This window comes from Melospiza georgiana, chromosome 4, assembly GCF_028018845.1.
Source record: "Melospiza georgiana isolate bMelGeo1 chromosome 4, bMelGeo1.pri, whole genome shotgun sequence".
NCBI classification, from domain to species: domain Eukaryota; kingdom Metazoa; phylum Chordata; class Aves; order Passeriformes; family Passerellidae; genus Melospiza; species Melospiza georgiana.
This window is the reverse complement of record NC_080433.1, coordinates 11,330,847-11,345,168: the sequence shown is the minus strand read 5'-3', so window position 1 is coordinate 11,345,168 and position 14,322 is coordinate 11,330,847. Positions and strand designations below refer to the sequence as shown.

Genomic DNA, 14,322 nt, shown 5'->3' with positions numbered 1-14,322 from the left:
TCTTCCACAGTTTTAGGCAAGTGATATTATTTACTCAATATGTTTCCCATTTCAAAATGTGATTCTGTGGGCAGGACTTAGAAATAGTTGAAAATGTGTCCTACTAGAACGTGCTTGCTTATGTTGTTATGGTCTAGAATTACTCATGAATTTCTGATACAGTCTGCTGAAGAGGAGAAAATAATGAGTCCTGAGGTATGAAGGAAGTTGTCACAGTGGAAATATTACAATATGCTTTCTGAGCAGAAGAGTGGGATTCTTTCCTTTCAGTCATTGAAGAACTGAAGGTCAATGGATTCCTTCAGATATCCAAGTCAAAACTGGTTTTGGTGTTGCCCTCCAGTGTAGATTTCTGACCTTAAACAAGCACAGTTTACTGTTCTTCCCAGTGAGACACTGCAGGAGGAGTCCAGGGAGGATGGCTGTTCAGAACAGGCCTCCTTTTGCCTCCTTAGCAAGAAAAGGACTAAGAGCTGAGCTTTAGGTTTTTTCCCCTTGAATGCTAATTGTGAAGTTTAATGGCAGGAAGGAGATAGTAAAATCAATTCCATTTTTTGGCAGTAATCTGGACTGTGTATATGGTATGAATTCCTTTTATCACCAAAAGAAGCTCAGTAATGATTTGTTTGTAGGCACATGGCCAAAATGCAAAGATTTTGGACTAGCTTAGAAATAGCTGTGCTCTTCAAGCTTTCCAGTCTGTTCAAATTTAAGCCTTCCCATCATTCTAGAAATGGGAGTGTGTGCAGAGGGGGAAATGAACATTTTTTGGCTTTGAGTCACTGGGCAGACTGCAATGAATGCAGGCTTTGATTCTGTCAGGGACCTTTTTTCCTTCAGTCCACCCAGTTGTGTAAATGGAGGGTTGCTGACTTGTCCCCCCATTTGAGCTGGTTATTGTGTGCTGCTGGGGAGGGAATTCTGGAGTAGCTAAAAGGCACAGCAGTGCTGCTTCTCTCAAAGGCACTGGGACTGGAGTGCCAGCCTTGCTTTTCCATAAGGTTTCTTTGGTTTCTAAACTGTGCAGATATCATGAGCATTTCCTCCAGACCTCCATGGCAGGGCACTTAGTCTGGCTGATCTTTACAGCTGCCTTCTGACCCAACCCATTCTGTGTTTCTGTGACCTTGAGTTAATTATTTATGATATTGAAAACCCAGAATCCTAGAGAGCTCCATTAGTAGAAACAGCCAGTGGAATTGACAGCGTGGGGCAGCAATGTCAGTGAATGTTGTTGAGTCAGAATGAAACCAAATTTGCTTTTTATTCCTGTGCCTAGCAGGAATTGTGCCTATTTTAGAAGGATACTAAAGCTATTTGCATCTTTCTGTTACCTGGTGCCTTTCTGAATAGGACTAATGGGCTAACCTAGGCAGAGTGAGTGTATTTAATAATGTCTTTTTCTGCTGGAGAATCTGCTTAGAGCTGGTCAATATATCAATCATTGCTGTAAAATACAAGAGATTGTTCAGAGGAATTGTTAACTGGAATCATAAATGAAGGTGATTAGATGGTACAAGGTACATGGCTTGTTTGTTTAGGTAATTAAGTTTTCCTAGTGTGGACAAATGTGAGGTCATACATAAAAATTGAAGGATGTGCAGTGTGTATTGCACACCAGAAATTGCATTCTGGGTAAGCAAAATTGGCTCAGGAACTGGGATGGGGCCTCTTTGAAAGATGAAGCTTCAGTGACTACTGCAAGGCTTGGGCACAAAACAGGTATGAACATGTCATTTCTCTGTCAAAACTCCCAAAAGTATTGAAGGCTCTGCATAGCTCACTGTAGGCTGGAAGAAGCCTCCTTTTATTTATTCAAAACTGAGAATTTTAAGCAGCTTATTGAGTTAACCTGACAGAAACAGTTACTAAGGCTTGACACCAGGGAGAGAGCTGTAATGTGGGACAGAGGCACAGCCAGCTCCCATCCCTGGCCTGAAAGTTCAGGGCATTAATCTGAACATTACTGATCATAATTTGTAGATAAAGTAAGTGAGGTTATATACGGTATTCTCAGTCACTTTGGATGGTATTATTGATACATCACCTTGATTTTAAAGTTGTTAGCCATGGTATGGGAACAGGAGGGGAAAAGTGTTCTGGGAAGTCTGGAGGAGGCCAGCCTCCCTCTGTGCTGGCTGTGGAGCTTTCTTGGCATGGCCAGGGGTGTGTGGCAGCTTTTGCATTAAGTCTGGAGGGTGCAAAAAGCTCCTTCTCTCCCTCCTAGCTTCCTCCAGTTTGTTTACATTGGAAGTTGAAATGTTGAATAGAGTCTTTGATGGGCCATGAGCATTGTAGGGAGCAAACAGGAATGCAGAACTTCCATGGCCCCCTGCTTTTCTCCTCCATGGGAAGCTGGAGAGTATCAAAATATGCAGATGATGTGATAAGTCATGCTAGAGCAGAGAAGTACCACACTGTTCCTGTAAAGTTATTAATGATGTGCACCAGCCTGATATCCCAGCTCAGTGGATTATTTTAGTTTTCCTTTTCAGAATTCTCTTGGCACACCCTGAGGATATGGATGTTTCTCTTTATTTGAATTTGGCTTAAAACTCTGATCCAGGCCTGTTACTGCTTTTCTTTGATAACTTGCCTTTGTCTAACTGGCAGAAGTTTCATAGTAGTTTCTGAAATACCTTGAAAAATCAAATGAATGAGTAAATTCCAGTGCTGGATTACAAGCTGAACAGAAGTATCAGTTAAACAGAATAGATTTTCAGATTTGGAGTGCAAATTGAGGTGAAACATTTCTAACAAGGTAAATGGATTCCTCTCCCTGACTTACCTTTTATTACCCTGAAATGCCAGATCCATTATGGAGGCATTAACACTGGCACAGTGACATTGAAACATAAAATAGGAGTAATCCTTCCCTGGAGGTGGGGAGGCTGCAAGCCTCAGACTCCATATCTGGGATTTAATGAAGCATGACTTGGAGGAGCACTGCTGGCTCCCAAACCTGCTGGAAACATATGCACAATGCATTAGACATGTGAGTTCTTCTCACATACCTAAGAATGTAATAATTTTTTTGCTTGTTCTTCTGAATTCTTTTCTCAGTGCTGCACAAGGAGAGACTTCTTTATTTGCCAAGAGCTCAAATCATAGCTCTGTGTGGAAAACAGCATCACCTTCCTCTGTTCATCTTTCTACAAAGTGTTTTCTCTGTTTTTTTTCCCCCTCCAGTCTTCTGATGATAATAAACACAATGATGAGCCACCTCAAGAAGATGAAGGGTTTATGGGAATGTCACCACTTCTGCAAGCCCACCATGCTATGGAGAGAATGGAAGAATTTGTGTGTAAGGTAAGGGCATGTGGAAACTGCTGAAGTAATTTCCTTTTTTAGGCAGCCCCAGTGGGCAGCAGTCTGCACTGCTCATGTGAGGGAGAGGAGGTTCTCACTGTCCCCAAATGGGCATCTCTTGTTCTAATTACCAATACTGTGCTTCCTCAGCATCTGTCTGTCATACAGGATTAAATTGTAGAGCTTGGAACAATAAGGATTTACAACTGACACTCCAGAGCTGATCATGCAACTCAGGTGTGTCCCTTGAGAAACACCTGTGAGTGCAAAGCAGAACAAAAGCCTTCTGCTTTGGGGCACTTTGACTTGCAAGGTCATTTGACCTAATTTCTTCAGATTGGCAAATATTTTGCTTTCCCAGCATCACTTGCATCTATTATAAAATAAGCTTTGTCCCTGACTTGAAAACAATGCTTTATTGAAACCATACATAAGTAAATCCATTGTAGATTTTGTAATTGTTGACCTTGGCTCAATTTTTGCTACTTTTTAGAGCCACTGGCCTGTGTCAGTCTCTGGCCCTCCTTTCTCTCTGAAAGGAATGCTCCCCCTTTATACACTGGTTCCTGCTGGTTTTATGAGCTATTTTTGATATTTTTACAGAGGGACCCTGGTGACTTGGTGGTCTTTTGTGTATGGATCATTTTGATTTTTTGCTTGATTTTTTTTTTTTTTTTTTTTTTTTTACTATGCATCTTTGCCTCTTTAAAGTATTTCGTAGGCTGGATTGTGTAAAATGAATTCCCTCCTTCTGTTTCTACCTCAAATCACATTTTTTGCTCATGAACTAAACCAGTTATTTCCTTGTTGAATGTATTTAAGAACCCAGTCTTTAACTGGGCTGCTTCTTCTGAATTTCTTTGTTTTGCTTCCATGCACGAGTGTGGAGAATTGATTTAAAAACTCTGAGCTCTTATTGTTGAAACTGAAATAAGAATGTAGCTTTTTAACCTCAGTGTTTCAGGAACCTTCAGCCTTGCTCCTGTAACTCTAGCCAGCCATCAAGCCCCCAGCAGCCTGCAGAAGCAGCCCCGGTACATAAAGCAGCTCCTGCTCCCCCTGCCCCTCTGAAGCCTCCATGTGTCTTGTGTTACTGCAGCAGTGCTGGAACATCTGTGCACACTTATTTCCTGTGGAGCCAGCTGCAAGAATAGCTCTGTGCACAAACCCCCCCTCACTTTAAAGAAGAAATCCCATGGAATTGAGAGTCATGAGTCTGTTGCCTAAAGTGCTCTGTCACTGTTTGTGAGCTTGGGAGCGTTTCTTTCCCAGTCTGAATAAGGGGGTTGGACTCTTCTTGCTGGCCTCTCACCATTTCACATTTTCTGGCCCCTGTTATGGTAGCTTCTTCTGCTAGCCTTCCCCAAATGCTGGCAGGTACACAGTCAGGTTGGCTCATGGTGGAGGAACAGGCTTATTTATTTATTGGAGAGAACTGGGTGTAGGCTTCTTCAATTAAATGGAGAAGGTGGCCTGTAGAAAAACAGAACATGGAAGTGAATTTAATGTTTTCTCTTCACCAGCAGTAAAAACACCCAATAGCCTTCCTGTCCAGTGGAATGCTGAAGTATTTCTTTCTGTGCTGGTGCAGTTCATAGTGCTGCAGTTTTGAACTGGAAACAGTGACTTTAGCATGTGTAAAACCTTTTCCCCAGAGATGTTCCATCAACTCCCCTCTGTTTACTGTACAGGTTAACTCCAGCACTTGTACCAATATGTGTTTTCTGACTGTTTCCATGCACTGAAGGAGCTCCAGTGCCTGCATTTCACTGAACTCTTGTATCCCCCAGGTGTGGGAGGGCAGATGGAGAGTGATTCCCCACGATGTGCTGCCCGACTGGCTGAAGGACAATGACTACCTGCTGCATGGCCACAGACCACCCATGCCTTCCTTCCGGGCCTGCTTCAAGAGCATCTTCAGAATACACACAGAGACTGGCAACATCTGGACTCATCTCCTAGGTACTCATCCTAAATCTCATCCAATGGGTTTGTCGCTCTCAAAGAAAAGAGAGCAAGACAGAAAGGTCTGTGGGGTTGTCAGCATTATCATTGCACTAGTAACCTGTTAAATTAGCAACTTGGTATCCCTCTCCTAATTTTATCCCATCAGAATTAGATTGGACTTGCTTAATTATGGCATACTATACAAACAAATGCATTAAACATTTCCTAATCAATAAATTACTGTTAGATCCTTCTTTTCCCAAATGTGTAGGTGTTAATTGGGATGGCCACAGGAACATGTTTAAGTTGCAGTTTCTCTGAGTTGTAAGAGCCTTGAAGGGAAGAGATGATGTTTGTAGAAAGAAGAGCTCTCAGTATGCATGAGCTTGACACCTCTGTGCCTTGCTGCTTTCCAGGATGTGTGTTCTTCCTTTGTCTGGGAATCTTCTACATGTTCCGGCCAAACATGTCCTTCGTAGCACCTGTGCAGGAGAAGGTGGTCGTGGGCTTGTTCTTCTTGGGAGCCATCCTCTGCCTCTCCTTCTCATGGCTCTTCCACACAGTTTATTGCCACTCAGAAGGTGTTTCCCGGCTCTTCTCCAAGTAAGTGCCTCAGAACAGGGCAGGCCAAATAGGAAACAGGTGGGAAAACAGGGCTGGGATTTGTGCCTGGAGCCCCAGTGTGGGAGTTGTTCATTTCATGACTGCATGTACTTTGGAACAGAGTTGAGCTGAGATTTAATGCAGCTTCTTCTAATTATAGTTTGTTTCAACATGAGTTTTTGTGCTGTCATTTGAGTCTTAAAACTCCATCATTTTCTGCTGTTTGGCAGGCATGTGCTTGCATCTTGCTGCTGTGAGTAATATGCCTTGAGCTTAGTTGCAGGACTTTGAATTTTTAGTGCAACCGTTACTTCTTGTCATTTCAGCTGTTCTGACTTTGAACCTGAAACTTATGTAAGACAGTTCCACAGTGTGTATCAAGATGTCTTGCTCTCTTGGTTTTAGTGCATGTTCTTTTTTTGGCTGGCTGCTGAATATCTGATATTTCCTAAAACTACTCAACCAGGATTCTGTAGTCTGCAAGACCACCTCTAAAGTAGCCCAGCAGTTAAAGTCCCCTACTGAAAAATTAACTCCTCCACCTTTTGCAGGGGTATTTTGTCAGGGTGTGGTAAAAAGCAGTGGCTATGATTTCCTTTTTTACATGGGTGCACAAAAAACCAGCATGGTTGAAAAATTGCAGCATTATTCCACTGTGGTCACTGAAGCTGATGCCCATTTAACTCTTACTTGTCAGATACTGAAGTGTTTGCCTTGGCTGTGTTCTCAGAACATTCTGTGTGCCCTGTCTTCTGAGGGCTCTTGCAGTGCTTTTTTCCTCATCTGAAACTAAAATGTGAGTTTTCCTCACAAAGCTTTGGTCTAAAGGCTGCTGAAGGCATTGCTGATGTCTGTCTCAAAAATGACCTTCCTGGCTGTCAGGTAATCCATTGCTGTAGGTGGAAGAGTTGCTGTCAGGACCTTACCTGCAACAGTGAGAATAATTTAATTGCAGTGAGAAGTAGACAGTTGCTCTACTAAAGAAGAGTGTGTAGGTGTGAGGATTTCCAAAGGTTCTCACTTCTTTTGACACTGATTTTTGTTTTCTTCTAGGCTGGATTATTCTGGCATTGCACTCCTCATAATGGGCAGCTTTGTACCATGGCTGTACTACTCCTTCTACTGCAACCCTCAGCCTTGCTTCATCTACTTGATTGTGATTTGTGTCCTGGGCATTGCAGCCATAATTGTCTCACAATGGGACATGTTTGCCACCCCTGAATACCGGGGTGTAAGGGCAGGTAAGACCTGAAATTAACTGCTTTGCTTTTTGACTGTCTTTCCTGCTTCCTGCTTGCCACCTGGAAAAACCACCTTGGGAAGACTTGAGGGAGTTTAATTTTATAGACCTAATATTCTCAAATTGGGAGCTTGGTGGGTTTTCTTTCAGCATTTATTGTACCCAGCTGGATGCACAGATAAGGGCTGGTGCAAGTCCTGGAAGTGCATTGCTGAAATGGACAGTAACACATGCAGTAGGAAAGGTGGTGCAAAGGATTTCTAGCTGCATCTAGCAGGTTTGTTCTCAAAAAATGACTGACTGCTTGGTGTGTGTGTGTGTACTTGTGCTTGTGCTTTTTTTTAAACACCAGACTCAGACACTAGCAAATCATTGAATTCATGTGAATGATTTGCCTGGATAAAACACAGAGTTAAGATAAAGACTGTTTTTCTCTTCAAAAGAACATCATCAAAAGAACAAAACCAGATTTGGGTTCATATTTTGAGGTAGGGAGAAAGAGAGCTTTAGGGGGCAGCTATGGAATGTGCACACAGCTGGGTTGAATAGTAATATTTCTTGTTTCTTAACCTGCACATGCTGTCTACAGTAAATCTAAGATTTCCTGGAGAGGTTTGGGTACCTTCAGAGCAGTCAGCTTTCCAAACTTAAAATCTCTGTACAGGACATGCCCACTGTTTTACGAGTTTTCTGTGCTTGCTGCTAAAATCTAAACAAATAATCAGTGTTCTCTTGTATGGCAGATCAGATGAGCACAGTTGCTGCTTTTCTGTTTGGTAGGAGTACTTGTGCAGCATATGATAAACAGTCTCTTTGTTGTGTCTCCTTGTCTTGCTCTTGAGCGTGGTGGTGATTGAGGCTCGGTCTGTGTGGTCTCGGTTCCCTCTACAGGCCGAGAGCAGGAACTGGCCTGGCCTCCATTGGAGCTGGCAGGCACAATCAGCAAATGAAATATTCCAGCCATCTGCTGGGACCTGTAACTGAGTAGCTTCTGGTATATGAAGGAAGTTGTGCATTCTTTAGCTTCCTTTCCAATAAATCTCTTCTGGGGACCTGCAGCTTCAAGAGCTGTCACCCCTCTGCTGCTTGGGCAAATGCTGAGTTTTCCTCCTGTAGCTTTTGTGTTTTCATTGTCTCCCTTTGCCTTCAAACCTGACTCTCCCACATTTTCTTTGCCTCCCAGGAGTATTTCTAGGTCTGGGTCTTAGTGGGGTAATTCCCACTCTGCACTTTGTCATCTCTGAGGGGCTCCTGAAAGCAGCCACCATGGGGCAGATAGGCTGGCTGGCACTCATGGCATGCCTGTACATCACTGGTGCTGCGCTCTATGCCGCCCGCATCCCGGAGAGATTCTTCCCTGGCAAGTGTGACATCTGGGTGAGTCTGTGAGTCACTGCTGAGGAGACCAAGCTGGAAGCTGGTCCCCCTGAGCCTGGAGGATGTTGTGTCAATGTTTTCTTACTGCACCAGAAGCAATAGGTCTTCAGGGAGGGGCCAAATGACTCTGGGCTCTCTGAGCCTGGCTTAGCTGATGCCTCTCTTCCCAAGTTGGCACAACCTGGCTGGTCTGAGGTAGCTGCTGGTGTGCAGATTTCCCTCAGCACATTCCTGGATTGCTTGAACAGATGGGCAAGGAACTGCAAACATTTGTGTGTGTGTTTGTGTTGAGGGTCCTGCAAAGGCACATCTTTACCTTGCTTCTGTGCAGAGCAGTACATGGTCATTTCATTGATGTTCAGTGTGTTCTCTGGGATCTTCCCCATGTCTGGCTCCTCATCTTGTACAGCCAGTGAAAATGCTGGACAGAGATGGTAGGGTTTGGCCCAGAAGGGATAGTGGGGTGACAAGTGAGTGGGTGGGGGAAACTTGGTATGAGGGAAAGATCATGGAGACTGGAGGAGAAATACCTGAGGAAGATGTCAGGAGAGAAGCTGGGTGGAGCAAGAGTAGAGATGAGGGGAAGCAGATCTTTGGAAGGCCACTGTCCTTGCACTTAGCATAGTTTAAGATCCCCAAAGAAGCCTAGAAGTGAGAATGAGACCTGCACCAGTTTGCTTGGTTGGTTTGTTACTATAATGAGCCAAACTCCAAAAGCAGTGTTGTACCACCAGCTCTTTCCCAAGCTTCCCATGAAGCCTGAAAATACACATTTGTAGGAATATTTCAGGAGCATTATCCATGCTGGTATGGCTTCCCTCAGACAAGGGCATGCTTTGCCATGTAGCTCTCTCACAGTTTTCATTCTGCTCTACTCCAGTCAATGACATCCTGGGCATTCATTCAGAACATCCAGTTGTTTCTAGGTTTTAATACAATATCACGTTTGTCTGATCTGTTTCTCTGTGGTAGAGAAATAAAATACCAGCATGCAGAATCCACTTGGTAAAACTTACACCTGTGACCAGAGCAGAGTTTGTACCTGTTGTCTGTATGAGAGGCCATTTTTGTCCATAAACCACCAGTGTGTCTTGTGGAGAAACTTAATTTTGAAAGCATCCTGCTTAAGCCTTTTGCCTAAGGTTCTGAAGTTCTCCTTGTCCCTTTGCAAAGATGAGTTAGAGCAGCTCTTTAGCATGTTTTTTGGTTCAGATGACTCTGAAGTGAAGGGGGATGTGTGTGTGCAGAGAATTTGATTATTTTGCTGAAGATAGCAGAGGGAGAAGAAGGGATAGTGGAGTGAGCAAGTAGGTGGGTGGGGGAAACTTGATATGAGGGAAAGAATCACAGAGACCGGAGGAGAAATACCTGAGGAAGATGTAAGGAAAGAAGCTTTTTGTTTGACCAGCTGGTTTAGATGACTCTGAAGTGCAGGGGGAGCGTGTGTGTGTGCAGAGAATTGGATGATTTTGCTAAAGGTAGCAGAGGGGTGGGTTTAGCACACAGCCTGGAGAGCTGCGCGCTCCCGGCACTGCCCGGTGTCATTGTGAGCTGCCGGCACTGCCCGGTGTCATTGTGAGCTCCCGGCACTGCCCGGTGTCATTGTGCGCTCCCGGCACTGCCCGGTGTCCCTGTGCACGCCCGGCACTGCCCGGTGTCATTGTGAGCTCCCGGCACTGCCCGGTGTCATTGTGCGCTCCCGGCACTGCCCGGTGTCCCTGCGCGCTCCCGGCACTGCCCGGTGTCATTGTGAGCTCCCGGCACTGCCCGGTGTCCCTGCGCGCTCCCGGCACTGCCCGGTGTCCCTGCGCGCTCCCGGCACTGCCCGGTGTCATTGTGAGCTCCCGGCACTGCCCGGTGTCCCTGTGCACGCCCGGCACTGCCCGGTGTCATTGTGCGCTCCCGGCACTGCCCGGTGTCCCTGCGCGCTCCCGGCACTGCCCGGTGTCCCTGTGAGCTCCCGGCACTGCCCGGTGTCATTGTGAGCTCCCGGCACTGCCCGGTGTCCCTGCGCGCTCCCGGCACTGCCCGGTGTCCCTGCGCGCTCCCGGCACTGCCCGGTGTCCCTGTGCGCCTCAGCTGAACGTGGCTCCGGGGCCGGGTGGAGCCCCAGCTGAACGCGGCTGTTTCCCTCTGCAGTTCCACTCCCACCAGCTGTTCCACGTGTTTGTCGTGGCTGGCGCCTTCGTGCACTTCCACGGCGTGTCCAACCTGCAGGAGTTCCGCTTCACGGTCGGCGGGGGCTGCTCGGAGGAGGAGGGGATGCAGTAGGAGCCGCCCGCAGCCCCGGGGCGCAACCAACCAGGAGAGCCGCCGGCACCACGGGCCGAGCACCGGGCTTAGCTACAGGAATACCTAAGAAGAATCCACGTTTCAGCTGATGAGGCATGGAGCTTCATGGGGATTCTGACTAACCAAGATAAAAATTCTATACCTCAAGCAATGGAATAAATCAATTTGAAGACCAGGAAATTCTGCAAACCTAATTTATTCTTGGGATCTACAGATTGAGCTACAGAGGACCCTTTCCAAATCGGCTTCTGTTCAATGCCATATTTATTTGTAGAACTGGGGAGGGATAGCTTAGCAGTTTCCTTTTTTTTAAAAAAAAAGAAAAAAAAAAAGTCAAGGTTAAATTTATATCCTCTCGGAGGGTTTGGGCGTTGATTTTAGATGCTCTTTTGGGAGACAAACAAAATGTAAATAAGATTTCTAACTTTCTGTTTAAATAAAATTTATATAAATGTTTTAAACAATGGGTGGGGGGAAAAGGGTTTTTGTAAAGAATGCAACATGCAAGTACCACACACTGTTTCAATTTTGCACAAAATAAACGACTGCAGGAGGACCAGGTAAAATTCCCAGGAGTGAAGCTCGCTGGCCCTGTCGATTTTCCTAGTGGCCAGCATGCCCTGGGCAATGTGGGGTCCTGGCCAGCACCTGGAGCGGGTTCAGGACGTGCACAGGAGAGTTGTGAAGGCTGGGTCAGTCATGGTGTCGTGCAGGTCACAGTGTGAGCACATGGAATGGCTCCAGTGCCTGGAAAGGTGCATCTGCTCCCTGCCCCAGCCCGTGTGCAGGGCGAGGTTTGGGATCCTGGATCCTACACTTGGTTGGTTTGGGTCTCATCATAGGAGCTGGAGCACGGTGGGATAACTGCATGTGGAATGGCAAACAGCCCAACTCCATCAGTGCCTGCCCAAGCCAGAGGCCCCAGGGAGAGGATGGTTGCCATTTGCAAGCCTGCTTCGTTTGCTCTGAGGGATGGTGGTCATGGCCTGTCAGGAGATCGTTGAGCATGTGAGGGGAAACAGAGGTGGGGTCAAGGTGGACTGGAAAGAGGAAGCTGTGTGCTCCAGGACTGGGAGTTAACAGGCACTGCAGACCTCAGGCACATTACCATCCTGTGTGTCAGGCTCCATATGCCAAGGCAGTTTGCAGGTTTTTCTTTTAAGGAGGAATAGATCCCTATTTTTTTTAATATTTTTATTTTGTCCTTAGGTCTGCTTTCCATCTGTGCTTTAGCAATGGGACTGCTGGTATTTCTTAAGCCTAAACCTGAGAGTTCAGCTGGATTGCTGTGGTGCAGACACACCTCCTATATAAGGGGAGGCAAGTACCCTTCTCCTGTGTAATTGATGTAGCTTGAGCTTTGGAGCCCAGTCAGAAGCCAGACTGCAGGAGAATCTTTGGAGTCCTAAGGTGAAACTTGAGCATTTTGTTTGTTATGGCACAGGTATTGCTTGGAGGCTTTAGCTGGAAATTCAGAGCAATTACCTCTCTCACAGATGAGTTAAACAGCTCATACCATGCAGTATTTCACAGGGAAGGAAGGTAAAGGGTGGTTGGTTGTTGTGTGGGGTGGTTTTTCGTTGTTGTTGTTGGGTTTGGGTTTTTTTTTTAGATTCCCTCAAGTTTCAGTTTTCATTTTTCAAGGGAAAGAGATGGATTGCAAAGATCTTCCCATCCCTGGATGTCACAGTGTGTTTTGAGGAGTTGCTTTGTCTCTTGGAGTCAGGTAGGAGCAGAATGCCCTCCTAAAGCTGGGTGGGCATTAAGGCTTCACCCTGGAGTGGAGTGAAGGCTCTGAGAGCAAGGTCAGCTGCAGGAGAGGGGCTGCAGCAGCCTGCAAGTGCAGAGGGATGTGTTCTCAGCAGGATCCTGACCCTGGGTGCCTGTGGGGCTGGAGGTGGTTTATCCCAGGTCTGTGGTGTTTAAATGAGGGAAAGGGCAGTGTTCCCTTGGATGTAAGGGCTAACAGCACTGGCATCCCAGCCAGGCTGGGGAGGTGTGCTGGTGTCTGAGCCAGGGGTGGTACATATCACAATCAGAGCTGGCTGAAGGTGCTTTGGGATACCTCTGAACAGTACCAGCAGCAGCAGCAGCCTCCATCCTGGATCATCCCACGTTCACTCCTCCAAGGGTGATTGTAACCTGGTCCTACACAGCACAGAACTATTACAAAAACACAGTACTCCACCTGCTATTCTTAACCCAGTCTCTCTGTTCAAGAAGTTTGTGTGTTCCAATAAAAACAACCTAGCTGTGCACTTTTCTGTAGCTTTTGCTGAGAACTCTTCCCAGGTTGGCACCTGAATGCCTTACTCTCAGCAGTCAGAGGCTTGCTTGCTCTGTGTGCAGGTTATTGCCATAGAATAGTTAGGACCTACAGCTTCTTTCCTTCCCCATTAAATAGTGGCCTTGTTCAGTATATTTCTTTTTAACAATTGCTTACTGTTGGAAGCAATGAAGCACATTCTGGGGTTTTGATGGCTGGGGACTCTGGTGATGGTTCCATATAAGATGGGATCTTATTACTTGCTGTATTCTTAACTTCTGCTAATAAAAGAACCAAATTGATTATTGTCTGGTCTGGGTCTTCCTGCACTGTGTGGGCACGAGGGCTGGGGGGAAGAGGGGGGGCATTGCTGGAGACTTTGGTGGCTGGGGACAAAATTTAAGGTGAGTTGAGATTAAGAAAAGAAGTTCAGGAGGCTTGGACTTAAATTCCTGGTGTAGAGGAAATGCCTCCTATCCTGTATGTGTGTAAAGGATTGATCATCTCCTCCTGGTGTGAGGGCTTAGGGGTGGCATGAGTGGGGCTGGACTGGGCAGGGAAGGGGCTGGTGGTGCCCAGAACAGCCTGTGCCCACTGGGGCCTTGTGCTGTTCCTTGGCTGCCAGTTCCTAATGGCTGGGCACTGCCTGGAAGGTAACACCCAATCCTGCCCTTGTCTGGGCTCACTGCAGCTCTGGGTGTCCACAGCTGAGCTGGGCTTTTTGTCAGCTGCTTCACTCAAGGTGAGTGTTCTGCAGTGACTTGTAACACAGACAGCTCCTGTTCGTGACCTGGACGGCCTGATGGATGTCTCAGGATGGATTACTATTATTATTATTACCATTATTATTATTGTTGTTATTTTAATGAAAAGCAAATTCAAGGAACGTGGAGAATGTTGGTAGCAGATTTCACACAAATTACACTAAAAGTAGCTGCCACATTAGAATATGAATTGGGTTTGTTCTGTTTCCAGGAAGCAGAGTGATATTTAAAAGTTGGCTGGGCAGGATAGAATTGCATGTCCCACCTCTCCTGTGTGTAGTTGTGTCCTTGCTCTGCCCTCTCCTGAGAACCACTTGCTTCATTCATTGCCAAGTACCTGAGTATGGATTAAAGTGCAGCAACCAAGGTGAGTGTCTGAGGCCATTGCCCAACTTTCTGGAGAAATAAATGAAGTGCATGATTAGGATGGAAGAGCTAACTGCTTTAGTTGAAGCTATTAAAGGCTTCCTTGCAAAACTGAGTTCTTTCCCTCCCCCTTTTTTTTTTACCCCTGCCTCCTGTGT

At 46.1% G+C, this 14,322-nt stretch overlaps 1 protein-coding gene across 3 annotated transcripts in view; it reads left to right on the top strand.

Annotated features, from left to right (window-relative positions):
* ADIPOR2 (adiponectin receptor 2) overlaps positions 1–13,336 on the top strand; it is a 44,389-nt gene extending 31,053 nt beyond the window's left edge. For all 3 annotated transcript variants that reach the window (XM_058023092.1, XM_058023094.1, XM_058023095.1), the window contains 6 exons: positions 3,190–3,309; positions 5,100–5,271; positions 5,673–5,859; positions 6,913–7,100; positions 8,283–8,476; positions 10,616–13,336. In XM_058023092.1, coding sequence (XP_057879075.1) covers positions 3,190–3,309; positions 5,100–5,271; positions 5,673–5,859; positions 6,913–7,100; positions 8,283–8,476; positions 10,616–10,747 — 993 coding nt within the window. In that variant the 3' untranslated portion in view covers positions 10,748–13,336. The remainder of the gene's footprint in view (positions 1–3,189; positions 3,310–5,099; positions 5,272–5,672; positions 5,860–6,912; positions 7,101–8,282; positions 8,477–10,615) is intronic.
* The last annotated feature ends 986 nt before the right edge of the window (positions 13,337–14,322 follow it).